The following is a 12,394-nucleotide window of genomic DNA, read 5'->3' as shown; positions in this document are numbered from 1 at the left end:
ATGCCTTGGGTCAAATGCAGAGGGCCAGGATCAGTAAAGAATTCTTTATTTCCCATAAATACAGCAGATTCTTCGCACCGGGCGTTTAATTTTAAATCTTTTTGTTTGTTTGTTTTCTTCCATTTACAGAATTTTGCACTGAAAATATATACAAGTCTGTTCAAGAACCAAACAAGATCTGCAAAGAAAAAACCCATACAAAACCCTGAAAAGAGACCAGAAAGGGAAGTAAGACACAGCAGAACCCCAGCATAAAGACCTTGCTTCCCCCTCTCCTCCTACCACGTGCTGTGCCCAGCTCCAAGACACCTCACCTTTGCTGTCCCCAAGCCAAGAGTGCGAGACACCCTGCTCACCTCCATCTTTCACAGGCCTCCTTGTACCTCTGGCAAGCCAATGCAGGGCGCAGCTTGCCCCGGCTTTTAAGATCAAGCCCTCTTAAAACCAGCTTAGGGATGGGAAGCACCTCCTGCGGTCATGAGTCCTGTTGGGATGGGGATTGCTTGGGACGTGCCACCCCTGGTCTCTTCTGTGCCTGCAGATCCCTGCTCTTGTGTCACAGTGATCAGGTGGCTGGGGCAAGCCTTCTCCTCACCGCAGGGAGCCAGGCCTGCCCATGGCTGCGGGCAAGGGTGTGCAAGGCACAGCTGTACGCCCACACCCACCCCCCACCCCCCATTGCAGACCTGGGATCCCAATGCCAAGCTTAGCGGTGTCCCCTGGTGATGGGCTGGGCTCCAGTCTCTCGCCAACCCCCAGCCCAGCACCTACCTCACCCCCAGAAGACACTGAAGAGCTGAGAAAGCCCCGTGCCACACCAAGCTCTCCAGTCCAGCCAGGGCAGAGGAAGACAACGTGCTGCTTCCTCTCCCTGTCTGGCAAGGAGGCTGTGTGGCAACTCACCTCACCACAGCACGCCCCTCAGGGCTGGCACACGGGACAAAGTCTGACAGCAGCCCCCAAAGCTTGCTGTGGCAGATGAAGTGTCTGGGAAGGGTGTGGGCTTCCTTGCTGCAGAGGCTCAGTGCCCAGGAGCTCCTGCCGAAGGGGCTGGGAAGGCACAGAGCAAGCCCTTCCCAGCCCCTGGGGTCCCAGCCCAGGGCCCACCTCCCACCAACAGTTCTGTAAGCAGCGAGAAGGAGGAAGATACAGGAAGATGCCTCCCACTGACCCCTCCAAAGCAAGGACAGCTGCCTGCTCTCCGGTACTGGAGAGACACCTAGTCTCTGTCCAGCCTTGTTCCACAGCAGCTCCAGTGTGCTCTGACCAGACAGGGAGTGGCTGAGGCCCAACTCCAAAGAGCGGAGGGGAACAAGAGGGAGCACACAGAGCGCAAAGCAGCTGAAGGGCTGGGAAGCATAGAGGGGACAGTCAAGGAAAAGGATCTTCCTTTGTTAGGCCTTGCCCCAGGCTGAGGCTGTTAAAGCTCCCCATCCTTGTTCCCCACCGCACCTAGAGGGGGAAAGCAGGGTTAGAAGAGAAGCTGGACAGGTCGGGAGGGAGTGTTGCCTTTGGGAAGAGCAGGGAAGGCAACTGTTCACCCACACAAAGCTTTCCACTCCACTCCTAGTAGTCTTGTTGGATGAACATCTCCTGGTGTCTCTGCTCTCCTCCTTGAGGCATGCTCCCTCTGGCCCTTGCCCAGCCATCTGGAGGATGGAGTGTGAGCAGTACCCCCCCCCCCCTCCTCATCTCCTCAGGCTGCTCCAGCCCCACAGGGCTGGCTTCTCAAGGACTCTGCAATGTAGTGCCTGCCATGTGCAGCCCTAGAGGTTTCCCCAGGACTCTGGCGGGGGGAACTGGTCCACATCCCCCATTTCATTGTAGGTTTGCTCTCCCATGGTGAAGGTCAACTTGTACCGTAGCCTCACTTTCTCCTGGACATGGGGGAGAAAGGATAAGCAGTCAGAAGAGAAGGGAAGAAAGGTATGAGGCACAAAGCATTCAGGTCTCTCAGAAGCTGCAGACAGCAGAGCGAACAGGACAGGGTAGGCAGGCTTTGCCCAAGCAGTAAGACCAGCCTCTCCTCACGCCCCAGGGATGGTGTTATTACCTTCTGTGGGTTAGCAAGCAGCAGGACTTGTGTGATGGCACTGGGGTGGACAATGGGGTTGAATGCCGGCAGCTCCGTGCCTGAGGGAGGCTGTAGCTTCACCTTCATCACCTAGAGAGAGAAAAGAGCATCTCACATTCCTGAGAGGGACTTGGCAGCCAGAGGCCCTCCTCCCGTATTTAGGGAGCTTCCATTGTCTAGTCAAAAAGAAAATCAACATGCTGGTTCCTGCTAGTCTGAAGGCAACATAACTCACTCTCAGCCCCACAGAGCTGTTTGAACCCACCACCCTGCCTTTCCTGCAAAAGTAGAATCACACTTTGGCCCAATCTGGGGACCTCAAGACCCAGCCGTTGCCTTACCTTGGGGACGGCAGACTGAAAGACAATGTTGCGGATGGGCTGCGGGGCTGTGCTAAGCATAGAAATCACCACCACAAGCACATCAGGCCTCTCCGGCAGGGCATCCTTAGCAAAGTGGAAGAGGACACGGAAGCCATGCTGATCATACACTGTCACAGGGAGGATGCTGCCTGTGGGAAAGGCAAGGACAGGCAGAGTCAACCAGGAGGGAACTGGCCCTGTAGTAACATTTCCCCATCACCCAAACTCCATGTGAGTGACAGACACCACTCCTCCTCAACCTTCACAAAATCCAACAGGCAAGAAGTTTCCTCACATTCTTCCCTTCCATGTGTGCACAATTTGTTCCCCCTAAGCTTGCCCCCCTCTGTTGCCCCAGCTCACTGGGTTTGATTGACTCCAGAGGCACAGTGATGTTGGCCAGCAAGATCTCCTGGGGCAGTGTGGTGGCAGGAGGCCGTGGTGGGACTGCAGTACTTCCTGTTGGTGTGGTAGCAGCTTTTGGAAGCGTAGCAGGAGCAGACAGCTCTGAGGTCAGGGGCAATGTAGGGTTCGGAGGAACACTCTGGAGCATGGGCAGAGTGCTGGGATTGTGGGCCATAGTGCCAGAGCTGCTCCTGTTCTGGAGATCCCTCAGGGTGAGCCGGGGGGGTGGCTGCTGCTTCTCCCTGTAGGGAGAGAGAGGGCAAGGAGCGGAACAGGGCACTGAAATGTCATGTCCAGCACCCCAAAAATGGAAACAATGGGGAGAGATGTGAGACTGCACTACCCCTGCTTACCATCGCACTTGTTGAGACTCCGGAGGCAAAGACTGTTGCAGCAGAGTCTTGCCCAGGAGGTCCAGGTCATCCAGGCCACTGGTGAAAGGAGGTTTGGGGGAGGACGCACCAGCATCTGTTTTGACTGGTGGTGTCGCCACGATAGGGGTGAGACTGAGCTCGTTGCTATCTGATGACTGTAAAAAGAGTGCACAGGAGAGCCCCCCAAGCAGGGTTGCGTTATCAGCACCAACTCTCAGATGTGGGACGTGCCCCCACCTACTCCATTTGTTGTTCTAACCACCCTTCCCACCCTCTGCCCTGGCTCCCAGCATGTTACCTGGAAGCTGTTCCAGCCACTGCTGTCACCAGCCTGGGTAGGATGTGGTGGTGGGTCATTTAGGCCTGCCGGGGGTAAAACCAAACATGAAGCCTAGCTACCAAGTGGGTAAGAGCATTAAATGGGGCCTGAGTGAGACACAGAAGCAGCAGAACAGAACCACCAATGTGGTCTCTGTCTCTGGTCCCCGTTCTTGCACGGGGGAGAGCCAGAAGGGTGACAGTGTTTTTTCTGCCCCGAGACCCTCATTTACAGTCTAGTTCTCACTGCAATTGGCAGAGAAGTGAATACTACTGGGCTGACAAGCCTGACTGACCACATCGTCTACTTCATGCTGCTGTACCCAAAGCACCCATCTTAGGAAACAAACACTTTGTTGGGAAAAGCAGGACTCTAGAGCCTTCTAGGGTTCACACCTCACAAGATTTCCAAGTGAACAGTTTTGGAAGTCCCATGCATCTGTTGTCAGCTCATGACTTCAACTGCAAGGAGTAAACATGAGATGCTGGGGGCGATCCACCCTTGTGATCCTATCAGGGGATGGCCATTGCATCACTCCTGATTTACTTGCCAGGTCAGTTTTCCCACAGCAAATCAGAGGCCACATCCCTGCAGGCTGTCTCTGACCAGCCTGGAAAACACCACCGTACTGAAGTTCAGAATCATAGCAAGGTCCTCCCCTCCTTCTCCATCACACTAAATGAAGGACATTTCTTGGTCTTTCATTATTCACCTCTCCCAGAGCTCCCCCTTATTCAAGTTCCTGCCACAAGGAAAACCATCCATGCAGACTGTCCAGAGACAAGGAGAGAATAAAGAGCTTTTGCTCTGAATTTCTCACCTAAAGACATGAGTTCATCATCCAGCAAGGAGACAGAGCCAGCTTGGTCAGGCACTGGGACTGCTGAGCCACCTGAAAGGGTGGGCAAGGCTGGGTAGGAAGGGCCTGTTGCTGGAAGATCCAGGCCTGACAGATCCAGAAGCGCTGAGGTGCTGCCTGCAAAGGAACAAGCTGAGACACCTTATCCAGTCCTTATCCAGTGTGCTGAGGCCAGTTCCCGTCCTTTCTCCCACCTGGGAGAGGAAACTCCCCCTCTGCTCTCCCCTCCAATTCCCTCTCTTCACACATCAGTCATTTCCACAAGCCACTTCTTCATCTCACCAGCTCCACTCTGACCTGCAATTTTCACCTTTCCACATCTCTCCGTCTCGTCTTACATTACAGGAAACCAGCAATAGGGTTCCCTCTGCTTGACCTTCCTGTCCCCATTCCCCAAGTCTCACCTCGAAGGGGACCAGCCACCGTCTCCCCATTGATCTCTTCTCCCCTTACAAGCTGCTTGTAGAGATTGATCACCTGTGTCAGATTGTCATTGGCTTGCAGGATCTCCGCTGAAATGGAAGACGTAGGAAGTTAAGTTTGAAAACTGCGAAGAAACAAAGAAAGTGACTTTTATAACCCAACTCTGTTTACTCCTTCAAACCAAGGCCCAGGGAGCTGTTAACAGCCTACTGCAGATGGTGTTTCTGCAGTTGTTGCTGCAGACTGCACCAGGGTATGCTGATACCTCCATGGCAGTTTCAGCAGGACAAGCTCATTGTAGTAATGATGCTTGAAGTGGAGGAAGCCTGTAACGCTGCTGGTTGCTGCCACGTGCCCCCACTTAGGGCCAAGCCATAAACTAACCTACAGTGAAGGGCCACCCAAAACAGAGCAACAGTTGCTGACAGATGCCGTGCCATGGGCAGCCCATGAAGATGGAAGGAGAAGGAGACAGAATGGGAAAGGCCAGATACACTTACCCAGAGCTTCATCATTGTCTTCTGTGTCACTGGCGAGCCGGAAAAGCATGGGCCTCATACGCTCACAGCGCTGATACAGCTCCTGGGGGAGAGAGGAAAGGGGTGCCGAGGCAAGCACCGGGATGCCCAGCTGGAGGTACAAAACTGGCAGGAGGAACTTGGGGGATAAGGGTCACCCATCTCTGGTAAGCCCAGGGAGGATGCTGGGATGGCCTTTCCTTACCTTCATTAGGTCCTCATTGCTTTCCATTGTCTCCCCCTTGCTGTAGTTTGTCACCATCTCTGTCAGCAGCTTCACATTGTTGTTCACCTCCTCAATGGCATTCACCCTCTTGGAGATCTTCTCCATGCGCTTCTGGTCCTGGAACGGAAGCACATGGGGGAGGATGTCCTTGCTTTTGTCTGCAGCTTGGAGAGGAGGAAGGCTGGACTAGCCAATACACCAACTCCCTGGACTACGGCATAGCAATGCTGCCCTCAAAACAGCTCCCACTCCAGTGGAAAAGTCCAGATCACCTCTGGGCTGGCACTTGCCAAACAGGGACGGAATTGCCACAGATCTGATGCTGCAGCAGGGCTTGGGCCACAGAAAGCACCCAAAGCCATTCCTCCAAGTAGCCAAGGGATGGCAGAAATCACACAGACTCTTTAGCAGCTGCTGCTGCAAAATTCTGGGCAGAAGCTCTGTATGTCTGCAGGAGGACAGAGAGACACTGCTCCCTCGGTGCCAACCATTGCCACCCAGACCATGACCCCCCAGCCTCTCTTTTCCCCAGTCACACCTCCTGAACCATCTCCTTGATGAGCTTGTTGGCAGCCCGGAGGTCCTCAGGATGGGAACTTTTCAGGAGACGAGCCAGTATCTGCAAAAGAGAAGGCATCTCTGAGCCCAAGCTGAGGGGTGGCGGCCACAGTCATTCTTGCAACACTAGAGCCTCAACTCATATGTGGCAGAAGCAGCAGACAATGCCCGTTATTTGAAAGCCCCTTGTGGGCTACCAGAGGCCAGGGAGAGAAGTACAACTGGTCTTCCTTTTCCCATTGTGGTTCTGGTTATGTAAGACAGGTCTTTCCCTGAAGATCCCCTGCATTCAAAACCTGCTCCTGCGCGCCCAGTACACATCATGGAGACCCTGGAGCATAGCAGCATAGTACTGAGAAAGAGAGAAAGCCTGGTTTATGCAGGAATTGCCATGGGAATGTAATGGATTCCTACTCAGACCTCTTCACAGGTGCAGCTGGTGAAGAGGAAGAGCTCTCACTTTCTCTCCCCCTCTGCAGTCAGTGGACTGGCCACCTACAAATCCTCATTTGCACACTGTGACCCACAGATGCAAAATATAGGCCCTGTAGCAAACCAGCATCACACCTCTACTGCAGAACTAGACCCAGAGGAGCCTAATTCCTGCTTAAATATATCAGCACTGATAATGCAGAGGTTTGTCTGAGTGGTGACACAATTCTGATGGAAAGGCAATATAGGATGGGTCCGGGAGGGTATAAGTGGCTGGGTGATAAGCAGATTGCAGTGGTGGCAGTGGGGAAGAGATAGCAGCAGCATCTGGGGCTGAGATTTAACCCTCATGGCCAGATAACTCAGAAGCCTGGAGAATGCACAGCAGTAACCTCCCACAGCCTGCTGACTAATGTCAGTGCTTCACCATCCTGCAGCTAAGCAAGCACTCCAAAGGTCAAACAGACCCATTACATGCCCCATCTCTGGCACTTCCCTTTGTCGTGATTTTGGAGCAGGCCCTCAGCATTCCTGTGGTGCATTTTCTGAAGGACAGCATGTGGAACAGGGGCCTTGACTCTTTCTGGACCTCCACCTCAGGGGGACAGCAGATCCTGAAGCAGGGAAGATGTTGCCTGCTGTCCTTCTCCTTGCACAGAGCCCTTACCTTGGATTTCTCTTCATCATCAAAGATTATGTTCTTGGGCCGAGGGGGAGGTGGTGGAAAAGGAGTGTCATCAGGCAGCTTTGGGTCACACTTCACAATCCCTGCAGCAGACAGACACCAATGGAGAGGTCAGGAGGACACTCACCCACTGGGGGATGGCACTGCCACCTAGGTCTTTTCTTCCCTAATGGCCCACCAAATGCAGCTGTGACTGAGGATGCGTGGGTTTGCTCCCACTACCCAAGATCCTGGACTGTGTTCTCACAGGACTGCCCTCTACTCCCCATCAATGTCCTCTTTTAGAAAAACCCAGCATCAACAGCCAAAGCATTTGCAGCCCTTCATCCCCAGACCTTTCCAGTGTCCCATCTCCTGTAGGAGCAAGCAGATGTTCCCTCCAACCCATAAAGCAACTCAGACCACCAGCAACTCTCTTCCCAGCTAGGAGCCCCTGGGCAGCCTCTCCTTCACCAACCCCTGGTGCTGAGCTAGACTGATGTATGCGCTGGGTCTGGGCACAGGAAAGGGAGAATCTGTTTCAGATTCTGCCCAGATAAAAAATGAGGGAGGGCACACCATCCCCTTTCAAACCTCTGCCTCTCACCTTGTTTCTTCAGCATCTGGTAGGCTTCCGAGATCTTCACCTCATGAGGCAGCCCCAATGTCCAGCTGTACATCAGCTCCAGGATCTTTGACTTCACTTTTTCTGGTGTCCGGCTTCCAAGATACTAGATGAAGAGAAGAGGCACCTTGAAGCTGATCTGAGCCGTTGCAAAGCCTGGCCTGTTCCTCTCCTCCCCTCCCCCAGAAGTGAGACTGTTCCCAACGGCACAAAGAAGAGGAAAGAGGAAGCAAGCAGGAAGGCTCACGAGGGCCTTGCAACATGTCCTATGCTGTGCTTGGTTTCCTCCACAGGAAGCACAAGAGGTGGGAGAAATGCTGCACCAGCAGCCCCTCAGCAACATGCAGGAACAGGTGGGAAGGCCCAGGCAGGTCTGTTGCCTAGTGAAGGAAAGGCTACTGCTAACAGAAGCTGCTCAGCAAGGCAGCCCTTCAGGAATGAGGGGACAGCAGGGCTGGGAGGGGAAAGGACCGTGGGACGGTCCCGGTGGGGTGGGACCCCGCCCTCTCTCTCAGGGGCACTCTCCACTCTACATGTGCCTGGCATCCTTTAGAGCTAGGTGTTCCTCAGATGACCAGCACCCAGTGGTGAGATGATCAAACACTACCACTCTCTCCCTGCCATACAATCACCCTTCACCCTTCTCCCATGGGTCAGCTGAGGCCACTGGTGGTAGAAACAGTGCATGTGCCACCAGAAGCCAGTGGCTTAAGGTAGAGGACATTCTCCAGGGCATCTAGCAAGGGGACTTTAAGATGCTGCTGTCACTGTCCATGGCTATTCATGATCACAGATCACAAGCTGTGACTGGCAGATGAAGGCTTTCCTTAGTCATATTTAGTCTGTGTTCCCTTAACTCTATATTGGCTGGCATTAACTGCCTTAACTGAATGGGAGAGCATGCACAGCTTGTTCTGCTGCAGGAACAGCAGCATCAGCACAGGAGCTGGTAATGGCTTGGTGGTTCAGATGGACTTGCCAGAGCAGTGCTAACGAGGCCTGGGCTTGCCCTCAGAGTGTCTCAACCAGGCTGAGACACCCCAGAGAGGCACGGTCACAATGTCAGAGCTGGGGGAGGTTCCTGAGCACATGCAGCACAGGAAGAGCCCAACAGAGATGCAAGGAAGGTGACTCCAGGCACGCACATGAGCTGAATAGTCTCACAAATGCTGATTGCATCATGTCTAGCTGGCCCTCAGCTTGCTGCATCAAGATCACCCTCTAGCAGACAGGTGAAAGCTCACCTTCCCACTAGAAAACTCACCAGGGGACAAGGACTAGACCTCCTATTGCCATTGTCCTATTTCCCCCACATCCCAGAGGGTGTCTAACCTTTCTGCTCAGCCACCACTTCTTCCCAAAGCCTTCCTACCACCAGGTTCCAGTGCCCTCCAGCACAATGCCAAGACCTACCTTGGGTGACACCACTTTGATGAGCTCATTGAGGAAGCGGAACTTGCCCACCTCATCGTGGAAGCGTTTGCCACAACTCTTCATGCAGGACTCCAGCACCTGGGGAGAGGGGCAAGGTAAACCCCAGCATGGGGTCAGCACAGATTCAGGTGCCAGCTCCATCCTGCTCCCCCCTTGCCAGGCACGGAGCCTATGGCTATCCTTAAGAGCAGTGCATAGGGCCAGCCCCTTTCCCTCCCAAGTGGCCAAGCAGCCTCCCAAAAGTAAGCAGGAAGATTTTCCTCTCTGGGGTCAGTCTTTGCAGAGGTGGCTCAACAGCCCATGGAAAGGGATACCCTTAGAGAGCTCACAGTCACCAGATTTTTGCAGCATGGAGCCACAACACAATTAAGAATCACAGAATCATTTAGGTTTGAGAAGACTTTTAAGATCATTGAGTCCAACCATTAACCTAATACTACCAAGTCCACCGCAACAAAACCCAAAAAGCTTTCTGTCAACTTCAACAGGCTATGAGCCTTCCTAGGAGCAACCTTTCCTACTAGTCACCACTCCTCTCTTGTGGAGCCACCTTCAGCCCCTCTCCTACCCAAGGACCAGGTGTCCAGCACATTCTCAGGGGGAATTCAGCTTCCCATGCTCCTCCAGTCAAACTGGAGCAAGTCCACACTCTGGCCCCCCTCCATCCAGTTCTACTGGCCTGCAGATGTCCTTACCGTGAGGGCCTGAAGAGCTTCCCATTCCTGCGGAGATTGGATCTTGTGGGCAAGAAGTCGGGTAGCAAGCGGAGGACTGGAATGAGTGAGGGAAAAAAAAGAAGCTAGCCAGTTGTTGATGAAAAGCCTGGTACCTGTGCTTCTATGTTGGAATCCAGGGTTGAAAAGCATGTTGCAAGTTTAAGGCACTGACGAGACACCAAGATGCCTCAAAACCCTGGGGGAACTTTCCATTAGCGGACCAGGATCCCCCACCCACCCCCACTTCGAGGGGCTTTGTGCCTGTTCAGCTCTCAGGACAACCCCACTGAATTGTACTGGGTGGGGGGATCCTAACGCAGGCCTGTGACCTGGAGGAGCCTGGGGAAAGGACGGAGCACTTACCCCTCCAGCTCCTTATTGAGCTGCTCACAGAAAGCATTGATACCATCCCAGTCCAGGTCCTTGTTCAGGGGGTTTGTTGCTTTGTCTGCAGGTGGGAGAAGAGGACGGTGAGAAAAATCTCCCCAGGCTCCCACCCTGCGGAGGTGACAGACAACATTGCTCCAGCTCAGTCCCAGCCAACTCCACCAGGTGCCTCAGCGGAGGATGGCACCGAAGGGAAAACCACGCTCCGTCCGCTTGCCCCCTCCCGTAGAAGCCCCGTGCACCAACCCCCTGGGCGCCGCCGCCCTGCCCCCGGCACGCTGCCCCCCGGCACTGCGGGGGCACCTGCCCGCTGCGGGGGCTCACCCGCGGGCCCCGCGGCCACCCGCCCCTCACGGTGGCCCAGCAGCCCCGGCAGGCGGGCCCGCCCTGACACCTCGCTACACCACGACCCCCAGCCCCTCCCCAGCTCCCCCTCTCCGTGAGCGCCCCCCTTCCCGCACCCCCACCCGCCCTCCGGACACCCGCACCGTCACCCCAGTCACACGCCACCCGTCCCCGCCGACAGCGGCGGCCGGGACCCGCTGGCGCCACGGCCGGGCCGTGCTAGCGGGAGGGGCAGGGCGGCCCCGGCCGCACTCACTGATGCACGCCTCCAGCGTCTCGGGCTCCATGGCGGAGGGCCCCGCCCGCCGGCTCCTCAGCGGGGCAGCGCCGCGCCGCCGCCCACCCACCCGGCCCGGCGCCGCCGAGCCATCGAGAGCGCACTGAACGGTCTAGAGCGCCGCTCCAACGGCCTCACCATAGAGCAGCGGAAGTCGGCGGCGCAGAGCGCCACACCCCGCTCCCAGCGCGCCCCCTGCTGAAGCACACCCCCCGTCCACCGAGTTCACTGCGCAGGGGAAAGAAAGGCGCAGGACGGGGAAGGAAGCGGAAGACCTCTAGGAAAAGGCACGCGAGAGCAGAGCAGGCCAGAACGCCGGAAACCAGCCGCCACGCGAAAACAAGCCGACCGAGCCCTTCCCGGAAGAACCCTCATACTGGCAGGTGAGGCCACTTCCGGCACGGAGATGGAGCACTTCCGCCCCGCGGGGCAGCGGCGTGTCCTTTAAAAGGACACGAGCCGGCTTGCTCCGGCGCGTGCGCGGTGCCGCCCGCCCGCCTGGGCGGGGGAGTCGGGGCTGCGCCGCAGCGGGTCGGGAGTGTTAGGGCATATACACACTGGAAGTGCTAGTAAGCGAGTTGGCCTGGCCTGGCCTGGCCTGGCCTGGCCTGGCCGGGGTCAAGTTTAAATAGCCGCAGATCTGGCGGGGCCTGGCCTGGCCGCCTTCCTGGCTGTGCAGCTTGGTGGGGCCCTGGAAATAGCGAGGGGTTCCGGGAATATAAACCCTGTTTGTCCTTGCTTTCCTTGCAGCTCTGGTAATGTAGGCCAGTCCTAACTGTGACACTTAATATCACTTCTTTCCTCTGTGCCCCGCTTGGAAGGAACCTGTGGGTGTTTCTCCCTGTGGTGATTTATTACTTTTTGTTGGGTTTTTTGTTTTGTTTTGTTTTTTGTTTTTTTTTTAATAATGCTGGTGAAAGGTGCCAGCTCAATGACTTTAGGGAGCAGAAGCCTCCACCTGTCTGAAGAGTCCCTGGTGCCCACGGGTATCAGCGGCGGTGCTCAAAGCCACGCAGGGGCTGGTCTTGGAGGTGTCTAATCCTGGAGACAGATGTCCTGAGCCAGGGCGGTCTGTGCTGGGTTACTGGTTTACAGTGCTAATCCCACAGATGGCAGGCGAGGGAGCTGCCCTGATGTCACACCTAATGTCTTTTCCTTATGGATAGCCATTGTTTTGGGGGGGATTTTTTGGCCATTAAAAAGTACTTTTTGCTGCTTGAATGTAGTTCTTTTTTTAACTCTTACTGTCTTGCATCACAAAGCCTTTTTTAAGTGCCTTTCATTGAAACTTGCCACATCCTTCCCTCTGCTGTGTCCAGGCACGTTTTATTTGTGTTATTTTAATCTTATGAGTCAGCCTTGCCTGTCACTATTGCCTCTTTGGTTTTTTTTTTCT

The 12,394-nt window shown here is 55.1% G+C and overlaps 1 protein-coding gene across 2 annotated transcripts; it reads right to left on the bottom strand.

Annotated features, from left to right (window-relative positions):
* Nucleotides 1–30: 30 nt before the first annotated feature.
* GGA1 (golgi associated, gamma adaptin ear containing, ARF binding protein 1) lies at nucleotides 31–11,235 on the bottom strand. 2 transcript variants are annotated; one of them, XM_080390907.1, is made up of 17 exons: nucleotides 11,137–11,235; nucleotides 10,353–10,437; nucleotides 9,969–10,044; nucleotides 9,253–9,351; nucleotides 7,822–7,945; nucleotides 7,218–7,318; nucleotides 6,099–6,179; nucleotides 5,540–5,677; nucleotides 5,317–5,398; nucleotides 4,798–4,905; nucleotides 4,355–4,510; nucleotides 3,514–3,578; nucleotides 3,195–3,370; nucleotides 2,800–3,083; nucleotides 2,416–2,585; nucleotides 2,054–2,164; nucleotides 31–1,877 (listed from the first exon to the last, which is right to left on the bottom strand). In XM_080390907.1, exons 4-17 carry the CDS (start codon nucleotides 9,334–9,336, stop codon nucleotides 1,767–1,769), a joined length of 1,791 nt encoding a protein of 596 aa, XP_080247033.1. In that variant the 5' UTR covers nucleotides 9,337–9,351; nucleotides 9,969–10,044; nucleotides 10,353–10,437; nucleotides 11,137–11,235; the 3' UTR covers nucleotides 31–1,766. The 2 variants fall into 2 exon arrangements, with proteins under 2 accessions (XP_080247033.1, XP_080247032.1); XM_080390906.1 differs by lacking the exon at nucleotides 11,137–11,235 and adding an exon at nucleotides 10,978–11,130.
* Between the last annotated feature and the right edge of the window lie 1,159 nt (nucleotides 11,236–12,394).

This window comes from Falco punctatus (assembly GCF_963210335.1).
Source record: "Falco punctatus genome assembly, chromosome: 6".
Taxonomy (NCBI): domain Eukaryota; kingdom Metazoa; phylum Chordata; class Aves; order Falconiformes; family Falconidae; genus Falco; species Falco punctatus.
Note: the sequence above shows the minus strand (reverse complement) of the source record. Positions and strands in the feature narration are given on the sequence as shown.

Bases quoted from the DNA above. Each gene is read 5' to 3' on its own strand.
- GGA1 (XM_080390906.1), bottom strand. From the start codon at position 11,008: ATGGAGCCCGAGACGCTGGAGGCGTGCATCA. The intron at 5,399-5,539 runs GTAAGGAAAGGC...TCTCTCCCCCAG, and splicing joins GCAATGAGGACCTAATGAAG to GAGCTGTATCAGCGCTGTGA. The intron at 4,511-4,797 runs GTGAGACTTGGG...GTTCCTTTGCAG, and splicing joins GGTGGCTGGTCCCCTTCGAG to GCAGCACCTCAGCGCTTCTG.